Below are 23,443 nucleotides of genomic sequence, written 5' to 3' on the forward strand. Positions count from 1 at the left end.
TAGGACAGGTTTCACATCTCTCCCACTTCACACAATGCAGCCTTTAAAAATCTGAAACAGGGCATTAAAATAACACACATGTATGTATGTATGTATGTAAGAATCCCCCCCACCCCCAAAAAAAAAAGAAATGATGCAGAGTAATGCTTTGGCACCAAATTAAAAACCAGATTCAGGGTATACAGAGTGACAAATTCATGTTATGAATGGAATTTTATCACTTCATCATCTCCCTGGGAGGCAGTTCAACCTTGTACCTGTGTGCATCCAGGTTCAAGTTCTGTAGGAACACTGATTTTGAAAATAGACTCCACTTAAAAGTTTAGCACACATGGAGCCACTTTGGTAAATCCAGAAGTTTCCACTAAAAATAAAAATATGTGCTTCAGTGAATGTCAAACCGTCCACATGGCTGGCTGGTGTCGAGGGCAGGCTTTGGGTGGAGTATCACCGGCCTGTTGGAGAAAAAAAAAAAATAAAGCTGTTATGTCTTAACACACCCAAACGAGTGTCACACCCCATGAATACAAAAGGAGAGGAGAGGTTGAGAGGTGCAGCATCATGAAACTCCTGTACCTCGTATGTCGGGGTGGTTGGGTGGAGAAGGTGCTGCTGGTGGGATGTCTGGCACTTATTGGAGTAAATGGGGTCAGTGGCCCCACAGCTCATAGGAGGGACACTGTTACGGTGTACAGAGCTGTGGGGTCTCGAGCTGCGGATGAGCAGTCTGGACTCATCCAACAGCTGCTGCAGGGAACAGCTGGACAGAGGATCATCACCCTGGTCAGAGAGGGGGGGATGGCTTTAAGACAATTTGGGAAACACACTTATTTGTTTGTTTTTTGGTTTGAAATGAGAAGTTTGATATCACTTAGCAACTGGTTAGCTTAGCATAAAGAGGGAGAAACAGCTAGCCTTGCTCTGTCGGTAAAAAAACAAAAACTTCATGTTCCAGCATTTTAAAAACCTCAGTAATTAACGCTGTCACATCTTGGTTGTTTAATAAATACAAAACCCAGAAAAAAAAAAAGGAGCTGGTAGTTGGGTTTTGTTACCTTTGGACAGGCTAGCAGTTCCCCTGTTTCTAGTCTTTATGCTAAGCTAAGCTAACTGGCTGCTGGCTTTAGCGTAAAAAATGTACAGACTTTAGTATCAATCGTCTTATCTAACTCGGCAAGAAACTGAATAAGCATATTTCTTTGTTTTAAAATGTACACCATTACAACTTTTCCTGTCGATATAAATTGTGTGATGATATTTTTTCGTGACAAGCACTTGTCTCTAAGTGTATTCATTTCCTGTAGTGAAATATGAGGCATCGTTTCCGTCCTACATCAATCGAGTGTGCAGAGAAGACTCCCAGGTCACAGTTGGCCGGGGCTTGCTGATTGGCTGCGGGTGGAGAGGCAGCGTCATGTGATGGTCTTGAGTTCTTCACTCTGAGCGATGAAGGTGACCGGCTGTCCAGACAGACACATCTGAACTCCTCCTGACTGAGAAACAAACAAAATCATTCACACTAATCCTCCCTATTCAATATCAAATTGAATAGATTATGAACTAAGAGTGCGTGTGCTACATTACAGCTTGATACGGGTCTTCATCAATGTAATATCTTACCTCTTTCTTACGATGCACCTCTAGCTGCATGGCTGCACTGGATTAAGGCTTTAAAAAAGAGCTGGCTCCTGCCTCTTCTAATATTTCTGTGTACAATATTTTGTATGGCTGAAACTAACGATACATTTCATTACCAGTTAATCTGCCGATTCTTTACTTGATTAATCATTTGATCTAGTAGAAAATAAAAAAAATGTAACATCTATATGTTGGGATATATGTTTCCATCTATTGTTTAACTTTAATTAATGCAGGTTAACTGTGATCACTGTTTAAAAAATCATTTGTCATTATTTTCTAGATCAAACGATTAATCAAGAAAATAAATAAGAGAGAGAAAATAAGAGTCTAATCCATGAATTCCAGTCCTGTCAGCCACAAAAACACCTGAACATGATTGTAAAGGAAAGGTTACTGCCTTTAACTTTGAAGTATTAAGATAAATATCATAAAGTTGAATCAGATTAGAAAGTGCTGGTTTCAGAGAAAAGCGTTTCTCGGTTTCTCTTCCTTCTGTCCCCGCCATGGTCATCGACTCAAACACTGCAGCTTCTCTAGAGCTACGAAACATGAACTAATCAACTTTTACCTGCCAGGTAACCCCTGACCGGTCTTCTCTTGCAGGGTTTCACGTGCACTTTCCAGGTTCAACTGCAGGAGCTGCAGGTCATTCCGCTGATTCTCACACACCTGTAAAACCACACACAGAAAAACACCACGTCTTATCATTTATGTATTTATTTACATTTCAGACCATCAGATACAACCTATCCAACGCCTAAAGTCACAGTGAAACGGCAGTTATATTTTGTAATGTGACCTGTAAAGCACCTGCCCTCCACCTGCTCTGGGGATCAATAAAAAGTATCTAAGTGAAGAAAAAAAGCTAATTGTGATTTAATAACAACACGTGACAGCACACAATTTCTCGCCTGTATTGTGTGGACAAGTAATAGACATGACTTTGACCCAGAGCCAGAGCAAAGAGACTGCAGCAGCACTGAGGTATGCTGTCAAACCTGAAAGGCGCTTCTGACGTCGACAACAGTGTGAGCAACAGGAACGAGGAAAGATGTATTCCCTAAGATGTGATCTAACAACAAAAGTATTTTTCTAGCTATCCTGTGAAGCTGAGGGAAATGGATATGACTTTTTTTAAATCCCTCTGTGAGGTATTATTCAAATCAGACACTGTTGTACCTGTCGTAGGCAGCGGAGCTCTGACATGGTGCGTTCCTGTTTGGAGCGAGCCAGATCCAGCAGCTCATCTCTCCAGCAGTCTCCCTCCCCTGGGGACAAACATCAAATGCTGCAATTACCTCAGCAGGAACGTTTGTTTTTCAGGCTGGGAGATGTATTATTAGTCTGCCTGACAGTCTAATAATCAATTTAATCGTGTGACTCTTACTTTAATAATAAAAAAATGCCAGAAATTCTGTTTTCAGCTTCTCAAAACGTAAGGAGTGCTGATTTTTACCGTTTTCTCTACTAAATAATGAATCAGAAAAGTAACTGATTCATTGATAGTGAAATTAATTCTTAGCTAAAGAGTATGATTTAAATGATGAGCAGCTTTTATGTGGATACATTTTATGTCATGTTTGCCGTCACCAAAACCTGGTGTGTTGATTTTTGCAGTGGGTCTGTAACTTTACTTCACCAGCAAAGGGCCCCACTGAGCCCAGATAGCAGCACGACGTAGGATATTAAACATAGAGGTTACAAAACACGTATAATGAATTTAATAATATATGTAGAGAATAATCAAGGATCACAAAACACATACAGTCTAAAAGGATAAAGTTGGTAAAATAACTAAAATTCTTAAGAAATAAATACATAAAATGAATAAATCAAATCCAAACACTGAAAATGACAATATGTCCTAATAATATTTGAGTTAAATAAATAGTTTAGAAACCCTGATAGAAAGAGGATGGACTTGGTGCGCTGCAGATGAATGTACCTGACAACGCCAGATCTCTACGGAGCAGCTGGAGCTCCTGTTTGAGACGGATGATCTCCTCTCTCTGAGTGCTGCTCTGTGTTACCTGCTGCTGCAGCTCCTCTAAAACCACAGCGTGACACAGGAGAGAGAAAGACATGCATGGCTGAAATGATCGGAAGCTTAAGAATTAGTCAATCAACAGAAAATTAAAAAATGGCATACTGAGGTCTTAACTGCATGCTTACACTGAGGGGGGGAAAAAAAAATTCAGCAAATTCAGCAGGGTGACTAAAGAGAGTTTTAAGATGGTTGATTCTTTGTAAGCAAAACACACTGTTACTCAAATGGGGATACCGGTGCACCTTTACTGTCAGTGTCTCCACAAAAGCATTGTTTGCACACACTAAAAATGAAGGGTACAGTTGTGTGAAGAATGAAAAAAGAGCAGGGACGACCCTACAGCTCAGGGGGTTTTCTTGTCATCTCCTTACTGTCTATATAATCCAAAGACTGGACAAGCACTTTGTTTGGAGCACACTGATGTCTGCATGTTTAGGTTAACCTATTCCATGCTGACACTGAGGGGGGAAAAAATCAGCAGGACGACTATAGAGAGTTTTAAGATGGTTGATTCTTTTTAAGCCAAACACACTATGTCCTGTATGTAAGGAACTTCAGTTTTACTTATGTACCTTTAAGGTGTGTGATCTCATGCCTGGCCTCTCTGTAGCGACGTTTATTTTCCTCCGAGTCTCTCAGGAGTTTGCTTTCTCGCGAGCGACTCTCTGTCAGCGATGTCTCCAGGTCTTGTAGGCGCCCTGTGAGGTTGACTAAATGACCAGAGGCCTCCATCACGTCTTTGTCCTGATGATGGGGGAGGAACATTGATCACCAACTAGCAGAATATCAGTAAACCCATAAAAGATACAAAACTATCATGCTATTATGGAAGTTACAGAGGAATAAAAGTCTAGTGTACCTTGAGTTTGAGCATGGAGCTCAGTTCTTCCTCCCTGACCTGCAGAGAGCCGACTTGAGTGGACAGAGCCATGACCGTGGAGTTGAGACTTTGGTTCTTCTCCTAAGAGACACAACTAGGGTTGGTTACCAAAACCTATGCAACCAGTAGGAATCGGACCGGATAGGAACACAAATTTGGTTCCTCATTTCGGTTCTACTTAATTTGTCGACTGAAATATTTTCCCTCTGTCGCTCCAAAATGGACGTAAAAATATCACACTTTCTCTGTAGTCTACCGTTAGCTAGCTACCGTAAATGTAGAGCTACTTTTAAAATGCCATATTTTCCCCTCTGGGCTCACCAAAACGGATGTAAAAGCATGTTAACCATTCGCTGCATGTGATTGCTAGTAAACATATTACATCTTTGATATCATTTTTCAGTTTTTCAAGAATCGGTTTAGGAATCTGAATCATTTTAAAAGGCATCGTAAAAATCCAAACGATACCCAACCCTAGACACAACAGCCACTTCAACATAAAAACAGACATACTAAGTCCTGCTTTCCAAGGCTGTTTTCTACTGAGTATGAGAAGAATTAATTAATTAAGCAATACACTTATAGCAAACATTATACATAATAATTAATTCTTATCCTCCTGCATACAAAAGATACATATTACAAGCCTTTGCTTCCAGCATAATTGCAATTCGTATTGTCAACAAATCCCATGAAAAGACAATATACTGTAACACCAGCAAATTTCGTGTGGCTTTTGTTTTTCTTTTCAATTTTGATTAATCATTATCAAATTATTATCATCTGTGTAAAAATCTTATAAAAATCTTATAAAAGATATTGTTTTAAAAAACAAGTGTTCTGTGTGTATCAAAGTCTGATATATTATAAAAAAAAAATATAGAATATAATTAACCTTATCCTTTAACTATCACCAAGAAAACACCAACTATAACCACAGTGAGCTGTCCTGGTGCTATTCTTCTGCCTTATTTCCACAACATGTAAGCAATATTGTTATATAAAAAATACAAATGTGTATGACTGTGTACCTCAAAGTCTTGACATTGTTGGCTGATGTTGTGCTGTTTCTGTTCGAGCTCACAGAGCTGCTGTTGGGCTACGCTGAGCTCCTTCTGGACCTCCTCCTCCCTGGTTTCCACCACCCACACACGTTTAGTCAGGACTCTGATCACCTCGTTACGCTTCTGCAACTCATCTGCACAAAAATAATTAAATAATCAGTCATAGACTGGAGCTAAAACAATCACAGAAGAATAACTGTAATGGACATTGATCAAACGACAAACACAAGCAAATCAACATCTATTAACGATTCATCATTCAGCATATTTAGCTATTTTTATGGTAAAACGTGGAAGCAAGAAATAGTGACGGACTGGATCTGTATCAAATCAGGGAACATCTCTGTGTCCTCACCATCCAAACGGGCACACCTCTGCTCCAAGGTAAGCACCCTGTGGCGATCTTGTTCCCAGGCGTGAAGCTGCTTATGATGGGAGGCAGCCATAGTGTTGAGCTCCCTGTCCCTGTCCTTCAGCTCAGCCATCAGCAGCTGGAGCTCCTTCCTCTGCTTCTGGATGGTGGAGCCACTCGGATCGTTCACAGGACACTTTTGGAAAGCACAAAGAAAAGACACATAAAGCTTTCCCCATAACATGGCCTATAATAGTTCCTGAAAGTTGTTTTGTGAATGCACTGCTCTGTTTTGTTTTAACGCTGACAGGTCTCAGATATGGTGGAGCCTGCGCATGAACTCATCACAAATGAACTCAATGTGTGTGGGAAATAATGCACAAGCTACATTATAAACAATAAAACCGGAGCTCCTGGGCAGAGGCCAAATTTGATCTCACCTTGGTGTCCTGTGAGCTGGGGGGGCACAGGTCGTCTGCTGGGAGGGGAGGTGTACTTCTGGCCCACCGTTGGGCTGTGCTGTCCATCTTGAAGCTGCTTATGACAGAGGGTTGGCTAGCATCCAGTGAAGCAATACCAGTATTCTGAAAAGTGGCATATATAGACACAATACAATACATTACAATCAGACAATATGAATGCATTCATCGTATGTGTGGATTTTACATAAATGTCACTGACCTTTTTAACTGGAGTGCTGTGCCAGAGCTCAGCTGAAGTATCTGAAACAAAGTCAAAGTGGATGTTTGATGGTTGAAACCTTCCCTTATACATTTCAAACAAATTAATGTAATTGGGTTGTTGTTGGTAAAGACAATGATGATGTGAATGTTTACCATTTGACCAGGGGAAACTTGCTAAGGCTCTTCCATTTGAAGGGGACAGTCCTTTTCCTTTGTCCATCACATCCTAACAGTTACACACAATTCCTTCGTGTTTTATCTCCAGCAACCACCTGTGTTATGTTACCTTCATTGCTATTGTATGTAGCTTGTTGTTGTGGACATCTATTGGGGGGCATGCCAGTCAGCTAACGTTAGCTAAAGTTAACGTTAGTTCGACTAACTGTTAGTAATGTTAACTGCTAAAGTTAACGTTAACTCAGCAGAATAGGCTAAACACCTTATGTAATTTAGCAAAACGCTCTAAAAGTAATTCAAATGTCGTTAGCTGACAATAAAAGTTTCTCTAAAACACTGACACAGCTAGCTAGCTAGCATTAGTTTATAGGAGAGTTTAGCTCATTGACATATGGTTTAGCTAACTTTTGAATGTAGAGTGAACGTATGAACGTAAGGGAGAGTGAAGTGGGAAAACAAGGAATGGACGATTACGTCACGCCAACGTACATCCGGCAGTTTCCCCAAAAAATATTTTTACTTAAATTTAAAAGTAAAATTATGAAACTAAAGGTATGATGAGGGTCCCTAAAAATAGAAACATGACACAATTAATTAGACTAATTAATTTCTTATCTCAAGTCTCTCAACTCAACCTTAAAATACTCAGACCAAGGAAACTTTATAAGGTTCCTTCACTCCGACAAGGAAGGATACAATATGCTGTTAAAAATGCTGTCAGTTACAGATTATTTTTTTCTCCATGGATTATCATATCGTTTATGATTCTTTGATTTTGGACATTTGGTAAAACCCTAACTGGTTAGTGTTGTGCTTTCGTCCTCCGACCACCAGGAAGCGATGTTTCACATAACCGGTGCGTATCTGCCGCTTCAACAACTAAAACAAGAAGCGCTACTAGGCGTGCTCAAAGTACGCCAACTAAACCTTATTCAATAAGAATGATTTTCTAAAAGTCAAACTAACGTTAATAATGCGAGCGGATTTACTTAAAACACATCAGTTTTAAGAATATATTTCGCAGGGTATGTAATTCGACATTTGTTCTATCTTTATTCAGTTTATTCAGTAGCGTTCAGTTAGCGGTGCGTTAGCTTATTTAGCTAGCATGCTAAGCTAAAGCCCCAGTAAACTGAGGTGCTAACGGTGACAGCTGGGTGAGGTAAGCCCACATTTTTTTTTCCTAGGATGCCGAAGTCATGTCCCGAACTATTCCCCCTCTGATTGGCTAGTACTCGTTGCCTGCTCTGGTTGGGTTGGTTACATTGAGGCAGGAGGAGTGGGGTTGGTTACGGTAAGGGTAAGAATGTCAAGGTAAGCCAATCAGAAGCAGAGTAGGGCGGGCCATTCCTTCGCCATCCTGGGAAAGAAATACTCGTAAACGGTACATGTTACCTGATGAATGAATACACTGAAACTAAATTCAGGGGTATTTTTTACAGCAAGGTACAGTTGTCTACGTGGTATAACAATATACAATGTCCACGACAACCGGGATATTCATATGTAGACATTACAACAAGTGTTGTAGCTAAGCTAAGTGTATATAATAAAACAGCCGCATGTGTTAGCCAGCTAAAGCTAGTTCTTCTGCTGACTTCTCCGATGCTATCAAGCTAACTATCAAATGCTATGCTACTGTTGTGCATTAAATTAGCACACCGTGAGACCGACCTGTGATCTCTTTCAGTTCACATGTGTCATGATGTTAGCTAGCTAGCTGCTATTCATGTAACTGATCTGTGTTGTTTGGGCAGGCTAGCATGATGAAATATTGGCAGGAGCCTTGTTCACTCATGCCTACAGTAGAGTCTGATAATAAGAAGTCCGAAGACATTTTATTATTACATCACAACTTCTATTCTGAAGTTATTTGTGGTATCTTTTACAACAAACTATATGGACCCTGTGTAATTAATATTTTTGTCCATTTGTGTCTTTTATCCAGATAATTTGTGATGGCTACTACTGAGATGGAATCTGGTTCTTTGGAAAGCAGACCAGAACATAGGACAGTGGGCTCTAACTCAAATTACCCACTGAAAGTACTTTACTGTGGAGGTACAGTATATTTTACTTGGTTTGGCATCTTCCCGTACTATTCTACACTGTACTATATCACTCTATATTATCTTAATAATGTTAAACTGTCTTACTACATTATAATAGTAATACTTTATATCTCACGATTAAAAAGCGAGTTTACATAGTGCTTTCTGCTGCTAATTCCATAAAAAGACTACAGCTGCTTTTTGAAAGCGTCAACAAAGACCACAGATCGTATGTCAAAAGGAAGGGCGTTCCACAGTGTTGGAGCCACCACTTCAAAAACACGGTCCTCTTTTGTTTTTTGTCGAGTGCGAGGGACAACCAGTAATCTCTGGTCAGAAGACCTAAGTGACCTACTGGTGAGGTTAGGATGGAGCAGCTCAGAGACGTTCACAGGTGCCTGACCAGGCAAGGCTCTATAAGTCAGAACAAGAACCTTAAAATTAATCCTAAACTACATCTGAACTAAATAACGACATGGAAAAGACTATCTTTGTATACTCCTGTGTGAATTAAGTACTTGACAATGGAAAAGTCCTGAGTATTTTCTCACTAAATTAAGAACTTGAGTGCAAAATTAACATGTGCAAGGATCAAGATCGTAAAGTTTTATGTTTTGGCTGCTGGTTATTCAACATTGCAATCGACAATAAAAACTGTGTATAATATATATATATATATATATATATATATATATATAAACAAACAAACAAACAAACAACATTTTCATATTTTTTGGACAATATATATTGCCCAGCCATAAATCACATTATATATTATTGTGATGTATGCTGTTTACCTATATACAAGACTTTCTGACTTGCTGCTATTAACCACACCATTGATACTTTACTTTGTCTTTAATTGCTCCTGTATACTTTATTTTTTATTCTTATAAACTTAACTTTAAACTCTTATAACTTATTCTAGTTGTATATACCACTTATTATAATATATTTTTTTGGTTCTTTATTTGTACTTCTTTCTGTCTTTGTACGGCTGCAACACCTACATTTCCTCTCTGGGGATCAATTACGGCTTATATTATCTTAACAAGATGTATGTTGGTGCCTTTTCAAAATGTGACGATGTAAATTTTTTTGTTTCTTTGCAGTGTGCTCTCTGCCTACTGAGGTAAGTTTGATTAACAATTGATCATCAACAATCATTAACAATGATTATCAAAAAAGAAGGACCCAGTTAACTAAAGCACTCTTGTTTGAGATATCAGAATCAGCTTTATTGGGCAGCCAAGTATGTGTTCACACTATGAATTTTAGTCTGGTTTAATGTTGCTCTCAATGTACTTATACACAGAACAATTTACAGGAAGATAGAAATAGACATAGATCTAAAAACAAGGGCAACAAAGCTGTCTGATGTACGTGCCTATTGTGTCTAGTAAAACTGTAGAGTATATTTAAGCTGTTTTTTAAGGTATAATTGAATCTTCACTGTTGTGTCTACAGTACTGTGAGTACATGCCTGAGCCAGCCAAATGTAGGGTTTGGCTTGAGAAGAACTTCCCAGATGTATTTGCCAGGATGACTGTAGGTGAGTGCCATCAAACATGTACTCTAATTATTTGTGACCCAAGATTATAGCTAGGCAATATAGATTTATAAAGTATAGTTATAGTGTGGAGTTTGTGGATGTTGTAATATTGTGGTGGGGCATATGTTTGTGTAACTTCAATTTACACAAATATCTGATGGAATTGAAATGGACTATGCAAGCTTCTGTTTGTTAAGTCATCATATCCACTAATGTTTTCTCTGTTACAATTGTTTTTAGTGTACATTTTCCAAAAGTCACATTGTCACTTTTTATTGATGTACCCATAATTGGGTATTTCCCTTTACCCCTTAAGTGACCAACATGTTGAAAAATAATCTTATTCCACATTTTCTGTCCATATCATGCATTTATACTCTATATCATCTTGGTCCAGTTCTTCATTGAAGCTATATGACTCTTACACAGAATAACATTTTAAATGCAACACTTCTATGTTTGATTCCATCGAATAGATATTTGCATGCTAGAAACATTTTCCTAAAATTCAACCAGACATACAGTACAGGCCAAACGTTTGCACACACCGTCTCATTCAATGCGTTTCCTTTACTTTGACTATTTGCATTGTAGATTCTCACTGAAGGCATCAAAACAATGAACACATGTGGAATTATGTACTTAACAAAAAAGTGTGAAATAACTGAAAACATGTCTTATATTGTAGTTTCTTCAAAGTAGCCACCCTTTGCTCTGATTACTGCTTTGCACACTCTTGGCATTCTCTTGATGAGCTTCAAGAGGAAGTAACCCGAAATGGTTTTCCAACAGTCTTGAAGGAGTTTCCAGAGATGCTTAGCACTTGTTGGCCCTTTTGCCTTCACTCCGCGGTCCAGCTCACCCCAAACCATCTCGATTGGGTTCAGGTGGTCCGGTGACTGTGGAGGCCAGGTCATCTGGCGCAGCACTCCATCACTCTCCTTCTTGGTCAAATAGCCCTTACACAGCCTGGAGGTGTGTTTGGGGTAATTGTCCTGTTGAAAAATAAATGATGGTCCAACTAAACGCAAACCGGATGGGATGGCATGTCGCTGCAGGATGCTGTGGTAGCCATACTGGTTCAGTACGCCTTCAATTTTGAATAAATCCCCAACAGTGTCACCAGCAAAGCACCATCACACCTCCTCCTCCATGCTTCACGGTGGGAACCAGGCATGTAGAATCCATCCGTTCACCTTTTCTGCGTCGCACAAAGACACGGCGGTTGGAACCAAAGATCTCAAATTTGGACTCATCAGACCAAAGCACAGATTTCCACTGGTCTAATGTCCATTCCTTGTGTTTCTTGGCCCAAACAAATCTCTTCTGCTTGTTGCTTCTCCTTAGCAGTGGTTTCCTAGCAGCTACTTGACCATGAAGGCCTGATTCGTGCAGTCTCCTCTTAACAGTTCTAGAGATGGGTCTGCTGCTAGAACTCTGTGTGGCATTCATCTGGTCTCTAATCTGAGCTGCTGTTAACTTGCGATTTCTTAGGCTGGTGACTCAGATGAACTTATCCTCAGCAGCAGAGGTGACTCTTGGTCTTCCTTTCCTGGGGAGGTCCTCATGTGAGACCGTTTCGTTGTAGCACTTGATGGTTTTTGCGACTGCACTTGGGGACACGTTCAAAGTTTTCGCAATTTTCCGGACTGACTGACCTTCATTTGTTAAAGTAATGATGTCTGGACCTACGGACAACCTTAAGACGCAATAACTTTTCGGTCACCTTCTTATAAATCTCTATCTCTGTACTTTCTGCCGTCAACAAAAGACATTATATTCATGGTTTTCACCACACTAATAAAGAAATTGGTTTCCTCCTCGCTCCAAAAGTGTGATGCTCTGCTGCGTCTCGCCATGTTTACCTCTACTTCTTGTTTACTTCTGGTATACTGTGTGCAGGTTTTCTGCATTGACATATATATATATATATATATATATATATATATATATATATATATATATTTATTATTATTATTATTATTATTATTATTATTATTATTATTATAATAACAACTATGTTTTCTGGTGCATACAAGAAGTTCCTCTACTCAAAAGACCAAGATTCCTTGCGAATAGAACATGCGCAGAACACAAATCAATGTTCCTTTTGATGGGGATATGCCGATACGCGTTTACATGACCAAAATGTCGGGTTAGAAAAGGGGTAACCCAGGTAGCATATTCGGGTTTTTAAAAACTGGAATATGAGCATATTAGGGTTTTTGCCGGTGTTTACATGGCCGTGCGCGACCGGGTTATTGCTAATATTCCGGTTTTGAACGGGTTATGGCTGCATGTAAACATAGTCAATGAGAGAACACCAAGGGTTTGCAGAGCTATCAAAAAAGCAAAGGGTGGCTACTTTGAAGAATCTAAAATATAAGACATGTTTTCAGTTATTTCACACTTTTTTGTTAAGTACATAATTCCATATGTGTTCATTCATAGTTTTGAATCCTTCAGTGAGAATCTACAATGTAAATAGTCCTGAAAATAAAGAAAATGCATTGAATGAGAAGGTGTGTCCAAACTTTTGGCCTGTACTGTATTTGGTGTGATTGGGGAAACTGTGGATTTGAACAATGTTTGGCTGCACAGCTTGAGTTTGTAATGACGGACCTACATGCAGGCTAAAAATATTCTAATATTTGATTGTGCTTGTGTGAAGAAAGAACGTTTATATATTGCTTGAACTTTGTATCATTTGCATATCTACAGTGATTTAGTTGGACTGTACCAGCTTCATCAAAGAGTGCTATATTTTCATGTTCAGCACAAATCACAGTGTAAAATAGCCACGTATATATAAATATATATAAAGGAGACTCACTGGGAAGTCTTAAATCTGTGAAAGGAGAAAACATGTATATTAAACACAAATTTGGAAATGTGTATTTTGAGAGCAGAGTCTTTGAAGTTTACTTGTGAAAGTTTCACTACAGTGTATCCAGAGTGAGAAATGACTTCATAATTCAGGTCCAGAGGTCTGTAATGACGTCAAAGTTGAAAAAAAACCCTGTTATGGACACGTTGGTTAGCAGCTAGACTACTCTGTTACTAAACAGATCCAGCTTTGCGTTTATAACAGTCATCCAAAAGGTAAGAAGCTCCGTTGCAGGATTGGTTTTAATGTTTTCCTGTTGTCCTTCTGAACTACTGGCCCGGCAGCAGATGCACCCAGCCAGGAGCTCGGCACTGGAGAAGCTCCCCCTGCAGGCGAGGAGGAGAAAAAGAAACAGAGGAGAGGTATGTTGTCACTACCCCGATGTCAGTCAAGTGCAGATGTGAGTTGCGCATGCGTCACTTTGCGACAATGGCGATTTGCTGTTAGCCACAGAATAATGAGATGGGTACATTACATAGCAGTTACTTATTATTAAGCGTAAGGCATCACGTTTTCACGGCATGATCTCTGATGTCAGTTCTAGATTAGAAGCTGAAGTAGCTGACAAGAACCTGCTAAAAAGAGACTTCTATAATGTCAATACAATTTTAAAAAATGGACCTACATAACACAGTTCGTTCACTGATGGCTACAAGTCAGCAATCGAACACAACAAAGGCTGCCACTTGAATGGCGTTTTAAGCTAACATTAGCAATCAAACAATCATAGATAGCTAAAAACCTTTGCCAGATCCCTTGGTGTTATGCCGTAAACGGTTTTAAATCTGAGCATGCACAACTCAAATCTGCACACGACTCACATCTGGTAGTGACCGACTTTCTTTTTTTTTCTTTTTTTCAGAATCAACTTTATTAGGCCTATAATAGGGTATTATACTGTTAGTTCTACATTTATTTCTATGTGTCAAAGCAAATGAGTTTTAAATGGTTAACCTGCCTAGTTTAAATTTTATTCCCTAAAATGTAAGTCCTGGTAGATTTGGTGACCTCTGCATGCATTGTTTTCTGTTTTGTGCGTGTGAAGGCAGTTTAAATATTATAGTTTTCCAAAACCGTTTGATTTAATTAAAATCCTTAGAATTATAACTTTACCGCTGTCTGTATTTTAAGATGTAGCTGTGTTGGTTAATTGTGTTTGGTGCAACTCTTTTTCATGATTATAGCAACATCCCAAATTTAGATGGATTAACGCTATAATAGATTTGAAAGACTTTAATCTGGTTTATTTTGTTATTTTGTTTTTTTTAAGGTGGAAAAGGCCTGATCAAACAGAAAAAGAAGACTCTGCCTCAGAAAGTCACGATAGCAAAAATCCCCCGAGCCAAGAAAAAATATGTCACAAGGGTGTGTGGCATGGCAACATTTGGTAAGAGTCTTTTAGTGTTTTCTTATTTTTAACATTGCTCCATTCTCTTTCTCCTAAGGCTTTATTCTTAACATAACTTCTGTAATGACTCTTGCAGACATTGAACTTAAAGAGGCTCAGCGATTCTTCGCCCAGAAATTCTCTTGTGGTGCCTCGGTTACAGCAGAGGATGAAATCATCATTCAGGGAGATTTTACAGATGACATAATCGACGTCATTCAAGAGAAGTGGCCTGAGGTGAGCTGTCTGAAATGTGTAGATAAATATGTGTCTTCAAGGGTTTCTCTTTGTTTGTTTATGTACCCGTTTCTCTTTTGCCCTCAACTTACTGGGTTTTAATTTGGACTTTTGCACAGAGTTTGAACCTCTCTGTACCTGCACAGTGTTGTTAAAAATATGAGCTAGTTGGCAGTAGGAGAGAAGGGATTTGTCCGGATAACTGAGAAGAAACCATCTCAATGCAACCGATGTATCCTGGTGTGTGTGTGTGTGTGTGTGTGTGTGTGTGTGTGTGTGTGTGTGTGTGTGTGTGTGTGTGTGTGTGTGTGTGTGTGTGTGTGTGTGTGTGTGTGTGTGTGTGTGTGTGTGTGTGTGTGTGTGTGTGTGTGTGTGTATTTTATGTTTTTTGTATCCTATTTTGTTGTTTTGATAAACTGTTGCTGATGGTTCTAAAAAAGCAACTGGGGAAGAGCCCTTCACTAATAAGGGTCCCAAACACTAAGTGATGAGTCTGGGATTCAATATATTCTTCTTATTGTCAACAAATTCCAAAAAAAGACCAAAAAACATTATTCACACCCAGTCTGTGGCTCTCAGCCCCAAAACCTATTGGATCCTACTGAAGATGTAAAACTTTAAAAATGGGTCACAAATGTATAGTTTCATTTTTAGAAGTGGCCTAGTAATTTCCTCAACAGCTGGTCACTGCATTTTAGCAAACGTTACTCAAACAGGAGGATATAGTGCTTTTGTTGTGGACAAAACACGTGTGTGTGTGTGTGTGTGTGTGTGTGTGTGTGTGTGTGTGTGTGTGTGTGTGTGTGTGTGTGTGTGTGTGTGTGTGTGTGTGTGTGTGTGTGTGTGTGTGTGTGTGTGTGTGTGTGTGTGTGTGCGTGCGTGTTCATGGTAATGAGGAAATAGTTTTTTATAGTTTCTGGACAACAATGGAGCTCTATGGCACAGAGAAGGAACTAGATACAGTTACAGTATTGTTAAAACTTGTTCAATGATAAACGACCATAATTAATTTGTTTGCCATTCAAAAAATGTGACCGAAATCACAAACCAGACACAATGATTATATTCCGTCTCTGTGTCTGTCGGTTGTAGGTGGACGATGACAGCATTGATGATCTGGGTGAAGTCAAGAAGTGAAGACCAAATATGCACTTTTACTGAAATGGATGTGACCTGTAACAACAACAACAACAACCTGGCCAAATGTACACATTAAGTCATTTTATACCTATTTTATTTACTGTTCATAAAAAGCTGCGGACTCGGCCACTCACTTGGCTTTTTTTTTTTTTTTTTTAATAGCTGCTTTCTCTCGTTTGCCAAAGGTGTGGTATGACGTGAATCCCTCCCAAAATGTTCTTCACTCTAGCAAAAACTGTAGGCTAATAAATTTCAGTCTCCTTCGCCTCTACACTCTTCTTTCCAAGTTTTTCCTTTTTCTTCTTTCAATGTGTGTGTCTATTTTTCCAAAAAACATTAAAAAGGATTGTAAGGTTGAAGTCACCTGCTTTATCTGAGTCACTTAAATGGCCGCAGGTTACTTGTTTTTCAGCCATCCCATTCCATCCCCTTGAGTAAACATGCTCCCCTGCATAATAGTTTTATAATGAAGCCAGGCTCCCCAGACTGATAACATTTACAGTTGTTTCCGTGCTCCTCTGGGTCAATACCACTTCCACACAGATAACACACAGTGTCATCGGGGATTTTGCATGTTTTGCCCAAGAATCGTTTGCATAAGTGGAAACACGATTCCCTTGTAAAGACGCCACCTGCTACAGCATATCTGTGTTGACACTGTATAGAGCAGCAGGTTGGTTGTTGTGCTCCACTGACCATTCAAAACATGAATATCACTTCCTCAGACTGCTGCGCCTTCGAGGCTCCCATGCTCGACCAAGTTTTGCCGCCAATACTGATCTTGGAGTTCATGTTCGGACTGATGGGAAACATCGTCGCCCTGTGGATGTTTGCCTTTCACATGGACACGTGGAAGCCCAACTCCGTGTACCTCGCTCACCTGGCTGTCGCCGACTCCATCGTGATGTTCTGCCTACCTTTCAGGGCCGACTACTACAGGCGCGGGAAGAACTGGCTGCACGGTGACGTCCCGTGTCGTATCCTGCTTTTTCTGCTGGCGGCCAACCGCGCCGCAGGGATCTTTTTCCTCACCGCCGTGGCTGTTGACCGCTACTTAAAGATTGTCCACCCGCTGAACCGGATCAACCGAATGGGTATCCGCTACGCTCTCTGGGTCTCCCTTGGTCTCTGGGTTCTGATTTTTCTTGCCACTGGATATCTTCTTGCCAGCGAGCACTTCTATTACAGTAACAACAACACACAGTGTGAGAGTTTCAACATCTGCATGGGCGTAAGTCCTCTCTTCACTTGGCACAATACTTTCTACATGACCCAGTTTTTCCTGCCCTCTGCAATTGTCGCTTTCTGCACCTTCAGAATCACGTGGCAGCTGAGAAACCGGACCGTGGACAAACAGGGGAAAATCAAACGGGCCGTTCAGTTTGTCTTGGCTGTGGCTTTGATTTTTATTATCTGCTTCTTACCCAGCACTATGTCACGCGTAGCTGTCTTGATCCTCAAGGTATGGTATAACGAATGCATATACTTCCAAGAGGCCAACTTTGCATTCTACACTACAGTGTGTTTCACCTACTTCAACAGCGTCCTCAACCCTCTTGTCTATTATTTCTCGAGCCCTGCCTTCACTGGCACTTTCGACAAGCTCCTGAATAAGCTGCTGCGAAGGAGCGGCAACAAAGCTCAGACGAATTCACCTGAGAGTGACATTTCCACCATTGATGGGAGAAAGGATTGAAGCCAGGTGCTATTGTGTTCCCTTTCTAACATTGCAGGGATACTCAAATGAATGCATAGTGCATGTTAGAGGCCTGGCTACTGATAGAATTACTATTATCCTAGTTTATAACAAAAAGTAAAATGTAGGATAGACATTTTGCTGTGATTTTGAATATCAAAAGTACCCACCTAAAAGGAGTTTAGTGCTGTGTATTTGTATTACAGAAACCCCTGTGAGGGTAATCATAAACAATTGACTGGAGATAAAAACATCTTAAATTGCAAGGTGACCATGTCAAATATGCACTGCAAATGCTTGTTGAATATGTGATGTTTTGTGTGTGTATATGCGGTAACGCTGTAGTTGAAGGTATCTACATAAGAGTGACATGACACTGTCATGACACAGTAACCCTAACTTGTCATGACAAAAACCGAATGACACTTCCTAAAAGAAGCGTTATGTCATAAAAGTTTGACTTGTTTCTAATGTTTATGACACGTTCATGACAGGGTCATGTCACTCTTATGTAGCTACCTTCAAGTGTTACCGGATATCCACTTTTTCTTGGTATGGTAGTTAATATAATACTTTCAACTGTCAATCCCATCCACTGTGAACAGCAAACACTGAGTTTCTGCCACCCAGTAAAACAATATTTACAGTAAAAATTAGTTAAACAGCCCGAGGAAAGATTAGAATACTTAAGTGCTGTCGTCAAACTGTCAATTAACAGCAAACCATACGCTTACTGAAAAGTGTTATGTCATACCTGAGTCCATGTGGATTACGAGCATACAGGGAATTTCAACAATGTGAAAAAACAAATTCATTTAAATTAATCCTTTTTATTTCTGTGGTAAGAACAGTGCATTTTTAATATTTTCTGTCTTGTCATTCTATGTGCATATATTTCCGCACATTTCCAGTCTTGTATCCTGTCAAAGTTTGTTTGCAATAAAAACATATAGCATTATAATAACCTACATAAATCATATGTAACTGTGCAATTTTCCTTTTGTGGTTGTGTCTTTTCCGAGTCGATAAATCGTATTTTAAAATATGGCACTCGGATGATCGAGTTTACCGATTGGTCCATGAAGGCAGCATTAGTTGCCAAGGTGACGTCAGGCTGGGGCTGGGCTGGAAAAACATGTAACGGTGTAAAGATACGCAGCACCCACCCACGGCATCCTTTACTGAGACTCAATTCATCAACAGAGACCAAGTAAGCTTCCACGGCAACTTTTTACACACCTGTCTGCTTTTATTTAGCTTTAATATCACCTTTGTAGGGCGTTAGTTTTTACCTCAACCCCAGTAAATGTTTTATGCTAATCTGAAGCTAGCGTATAGCTTTGGCAGTTGGAGCGCATTCCAAGAGGGGCCAAAGCTATGACATCAAGGAATAAGTTTAAGCTGTCCTATAACATGTTTGATTAAAGTATCCTGCCGTTTTGAAAATGAAATAATTTAACTTAGCTAGGATATTTAGAAAAAAAAGTGTTGACGCCTAAGTTACTCCTAGCTCCAGAGATGCAGCAAGTAGAATGAGCCCATCCCAGACACAAACAACATAGGCCATGTAACCATGCATCAGCAGCGATTTATACATGTTATGGTTGATATATCTGACTGCATAAGACTTAAAGACAAAGAAGTGGTAGACTGAGATGCTCCCACAGATGGGACGGGATTTGACAGCTCTCGGTGTGCTTTTTATTTTGGTCTGGCAGCACCGGCTGGGCGGAGGGAGGAGTGTTGAGGTAATGTTTCAGCAGACAAGACCTCTCATGTTACCTGCTCTTTGCATGGGAGTGAAACATACCCCTGCTTCTGTGCTACCGTTAACTGTTCGGTGCAAAAAAATATGCAGTTAGACAAATTCATATCTCATGTTTTTATTTGATGGTGATTTTCAAAAATACCTGAAACACCGTCAGTGGTGGAAGAAGTATTCAGATCGTTAACTAAAACCACACTGAACATACTCCACTACAAGTAGAAGTACTCCATTCAAAACCTTAAAGGTCTGTATTCCCTGTTGGTGTTTTACTAATATATGATCTTTCTCGATTAATATTACTGCTGCATTAATGTTACATCTAATTTTTAACGCCTATATATGCTGTTGGGTAGTTGAATCTACAGAAATCATATGTTTGTAGATGTAAGCCCGTCGTGTAAGCACTAGATTTTAACGAGGAATAAAAAATAGCATAACTGGTTCCAGTGTTTTCCCTCAGCTTGTGGAAGACATAGGTGCACATATTTGATATGGGTGGTTTAGGGATCCTCCCTTAAGAAAATGCCACTTTTTTCAATAAAAAAAATGTGTTCCCATATGTGTGTCTAAAATGTTGAAATAAACTAGATAAGATAATTAAAGACAAAACTTGCTAAAGAAGTCCACTGGGGACCAACTACATACATTATAGACCTTTTTCACGGCAGACATGTTGACATGTAACAGTAGGAAAGCACAGGTGTATTCAAAACCATTACTGATGGCTGCATTCCACTTAGGAAGAGACCCTGGTATTAAACCATTACTGATGGCTGCATTCCACTTAGGAAGAGACCCTGGTATTAAACCATTACTGATGGCTGCATTCCACTTAGGAAGAGACCCTGGTATTAAACCATTACTGATGGCTGCATTCCACTTAGGAGAGGTCCTGGTATTAAACCATTACTGATGGCTGCATTCCACTTAGGAGAGACCCTGGTATTAAACCATTAATGATGGCTGCATTCCACTTAGGAGAGACCCTGGTATTAAACTATTAATGATGGCTGCATTCCACTTAGGAGAGACCCTGGTATTGTTCATGCTGACTCACTGAAATATCTTACTGGGACACTTGATGGAATTGAGCCATCGTTATCCATCCATCCATCCATCCATCTTCGTCCGCTTATCCGGTGTCGGGTCGCGGGGGGAGCAGTTCCAGCAGGGGACCCCAAACTTCCCTTTCCCGAGCAACATTAACCAGCTCCGACTGGGGATCCCGAGGCGCCCCAGGCCAGGTTGGAGATATAATCCCTCCACCTAGTCCTGGGTCTTCCCCGAGGCCTCCTCCCAGCTGGACGTGCCTGGAACACCTCCCTAGGGAGGCGCCCAGGGGGCATCCTTACCAGATGCCCGAACCACCTCAACTGGCTCCTTTCGACGCAAAGGAGCAGCGGCTCTACTCCGAGCTCCTCACGGATGACTGAGCTTCTCACCCTATCTCTAAGGGAGACGCCAGCCACCCTCCTGAGGAAACCCATTTCAGCCGCTTGTACCCTGGATCTCGTTCTTTTCGGTCATGACCCAGCCTTCATGACCATAGGTGAGGGTAGGAACGAAAACTGACCGGTAGATCGAGAGCTTTGCCTTCTGGCTAAGCTCTCTTTTCGTCCTAACGGTGCGATAGATTGAATGCAATACCGCACCCGCTGCGCCCGATTCTCCGACCAATCTCCCGCTCCATTGTCCCCTCACTCGCGAACACAACCCCAAGGTACTTGAACTCCTTCACTTGGGGTAAGGACTCATTCCCTACCTGGAGAAGGCATTCCATCGGTTTCCTGCTGAGAACCATGGCCTCAGATTTAGAGGTGCTGATCCTCATCCCAACCGCTTCACACTCGGTTGCGAACCGATCCAGTGAGTGCTGAAGGTCGCAGGCCGATGATGCCATCAGGACCACATCATCTGCAAAGAGCAGCGATGAGATCCCCAGCCCACCAAACTGCAACCCCTCCCCACCCCGACTACGCCTCGATATCCTGTCCATAAATACTACAAACAGGATTGGTGACAAAGCGCAGCCCTGGCGGAGGCCAACCCTCACCTGAAACGAGTCCGACTTACTACCGAGAACCCGGACACAGCTCTCGCTTTGGTTGTACAGAGATTGGATGGCCCTGAGAAGAGACCCCTCACCCCATACTCCCGCAGAACCTCCCACAGTATCTCCCGGGGGACCCGGTCATACGCCTTCTCCAAATCCACAAAACACATGTAGACCCGGTTGGGCATACTCCCAGGCTCCCTCCAGGATCCTTGCGAGTGAAGAGCTGGTCCGTTGTTCCACGACCAGGACGGAATCCGCATTGTTCCTCCTCAACCCGAGGTTCGACTATCGGCCGAACCCTCCTTTCCAGCACCTTGGAGTAGACTTTACCAGGGAGGCTGAGAAGTGTGATACCCCTATAATTGGCACACACCCTCTGGTCCCCCTTTTTAAAAAGGGGAACCACCACCCCAGTCTGCCACTCCTTTGGCACCGTCCCAGACTTCCACGCAATGTTGAAAAGGCGTGTCAACCAGGACAGCCCCTCCACACCCAGAGCCTTGAGCATTTCTGGACGGATCTCATCAATCCCGGGGCTTTGCCACTGTGTAGTTGTTTGACTACATCAGTGACTTCCGCCTGGGAAATCGACGACAATCCCCCATTATCCTCCAGCTCTGCCTCTAACATAGAGGGCGTATTAGTCGGATTCAGGAGTTCCTCAAAGTGCTCCTTCCACCGTCCTATTACCTCCTCAGTTGAGGTCAACAGTGTCCCATCCTTACTGTACACAGCTTGGATGGTTCCCCGCTTCCCCTCCTGAGGTGGCGAACAGTTTTCCAGAAGCACTTTGGTGCCGACCGAAAGTCCTTCTCCATGTCTTCTCCAAACTTCTCCCACACCCGCTGCTTTGCCTCTTTCACGGCAGAGGCTGCAGCCCTTCGGGCCCTTCGGTACCCTGCAACTGCCTCCGAGTCCTCCGGGATAACATATCCCGGAAAGACTCCTTCTTCAGTCGGACGGCTTCCCTGACCACCGGTGTCCACCACGGTGTTCGTGGGTTACCGCCCCTTGAGGCACCTAAGACCCTAAGACCACAGCTCCTCGCCGCAGCTTCAGCAATGGAAACTTTGAACATTGTCCACTCGGGTTCAATGCCCCCAGCCTCCACAGGGATGCACGAAAAGCTCCGCCGGGAGGTGTGAGTTGAAAGTCTGTTGGACAGGGGCCTCCTCCAGACGTTCCCAATTTACCCGCACTACACGTTTGGGCTTACCAGGTCTGTCCAGAGTCTTCCCCACCCTCTGACCCAACTCATCACCAGATGGTGATCGGTTGACAGCTCTGCCCCTCTCTTCACCCGAGTGTCCAAAACATACGGCCTCAGATCAGATGAAACGATTATGAAATCGATCATTGACCTTGGCCTAGGGTGCTCTGGTACCAGGTACACTTATGAGCATCCCTATGTTCGAACATGGTGTTCAAGTATAGACAATCCATGACTAGCACAGAAGTCCAACAACAAACACCCACTCTGGTTTAGATCAGGGAGGCCGTTCCTCCCAATCACGCCTCTCAGGTGTCTCCATCATTGCCCACGTGTGCGTTGAAGTCCCCCAGCAGAACAATGGAGTCCCCCACTGGAGCCCCATGCAGGACTCCAGTCAAGGTCTCAAGAAGGCTGAATACTCCGAACTCCTGTTTGGTGCATATGCACAAACAACAGTCAGAGTTTTCCCCACAACCCGCAGGCGTGGGGAGGCGACCCTCTCGTCCACCGGGTAAACTCCAACACAGCGGGCGCCAGCCGGGGCTTGTGAGTATCCCCACACCCGCCCGGCGCCTCACACCCTGGGCAACTCCGGAGAAGAAAAGAGTCCAC

At 41.7% G+C, this 23,443-nt stretch overlaps 4 protein-coding genes across 12 annotated transcripts in view; 3 read left to right on the forward strand and 1 right to left on the reverse strand.

The window, feature by feature from the left end:
* Positions 1–101: 101 nt before the first annotated feature.
* Positions 102–7,286, reverse strand: ccdc62 (coiled-coil domain containing 62). The gene is made up of 13 exons (XM_028601307.1): positions 6,821–7,286; positions 6,666–6,706; positions 6,425–6,568; positions 5,988–6,180; positions 5,600–5,766; positions 4,548–4,649; positions 4,261–4,432; positions 3,587–3,688; positions 2,821–2,909; positions 2,210–2,310; positions 1,334–1,493; positions 577–780; positions 102–455 (listed from the first exon to the last, which is right to left on the reverse strand). The coding sequence occupies exons 1-13, from the start codon at positions 6,885–6,887 to the stop codon at positions 396–398; spliced, it is 1,602 nt and encodes a 533-aa protein (XP_028457108.1). The 5' UTR covers positions 6,888–7,286; the 3' UTR covers positions 102–395.
* A 250-nt stretch (positions 7,287–7,536) lies between these two features.
* On the forward strand, positions 7,537–16,369 carry denr (density-regulated protein). 6 transcript variants are annotated; one of them, XM_028601245.1, is made up of 8 exons: positions 7,537–7,700; positions 8,793–8,905; positions 10,008–10,027; positions 10,363–10,447; positions 13,610–13,696; positions 14,605–14,721; positions 14,819–14,958; positions 16,051–16,369. In XM_028601245.1, the coding sequence occupies exons 2-8, from the start codon at positions 8,803–8,805 to the stop codon at positions 16,093–16,095; spliced, it is 597 nt and encodes a 198-aa protein (XP_028457046.1). In that variant the 5' UTR covers positions 7,537–7,700; positions 8,793–8,802; the 3' UTR covers positions 16,096–16,369. The 6 variants fall into 6 exon arrangements, with proteins under 6 accessions (XP_028457046.1, XP_028457043.1, XP_028457048.1 ...); XM_028601242.1 differs by lacking the exon at positions 7,537–7,700 and adding an exon at positions 7,710–7,869; XM_028601247.1 differs by lacking the exon at positions 7,537–7,700 and adding an exon at positions 7,710–7,869 and having other exon boundaries at positions 13,619–13,696.
* A 105-nt stretch (positions 16,370–16,474) lies between these two features.
* On the forward strand, positions 16,475–18,172 carry hcar1-2 (hydroxycarboxylic acid receptor 1-2). The gene has a single exon (XM_028601241.1). It carries the CDS (start codon positions 16,805–16,807, stop codon positions 17,792–17,794), a length of 990 nt encoding a protein of 329 aa, XP_028457042.1. The 5' UTR covers positions 16,475–16,804; the 3' UTR covers positions 17,795–18,172.
* A 731-nt stretch (positions 18,173–18,903) lies between these two features.
* Positions 18,904–23,443, forward strand: part of clip1b (CAP-GLY domain containing linker protein 1b) — a 38,639-nt gene continuing 34,099 nt past the window's right edge. For 3 of the 4 annotated variants that reach the window (XM_028602494.1, XM_028602498.1, XM_028602495.1), the window contains exon 1: positions 18,904–19,004. The gene's annotated coding sequence lies outside the window, so the exon portion shown is untranslated. Of the gene's footprint in view, positions 19,005–19,512; positions 19,543–23,443 lie in introns of all 4 variants that reach the window. The other variant, XM_028602497.1, reaches the window with a different exon arrangement.

This window comes from Perca flavescens, chromosome 16 (assembly GCF_004354835.1).
Source record: "Perca flavescens isolate YP-PL-M2 chromosome 16, PFLA_1.0, whole genome shotgun sequence".
NCBI lineage: Eukaryota > Metazoa > Chordata > Actinopteri > Perciformes > Percidae > Perca > Perca flavescens.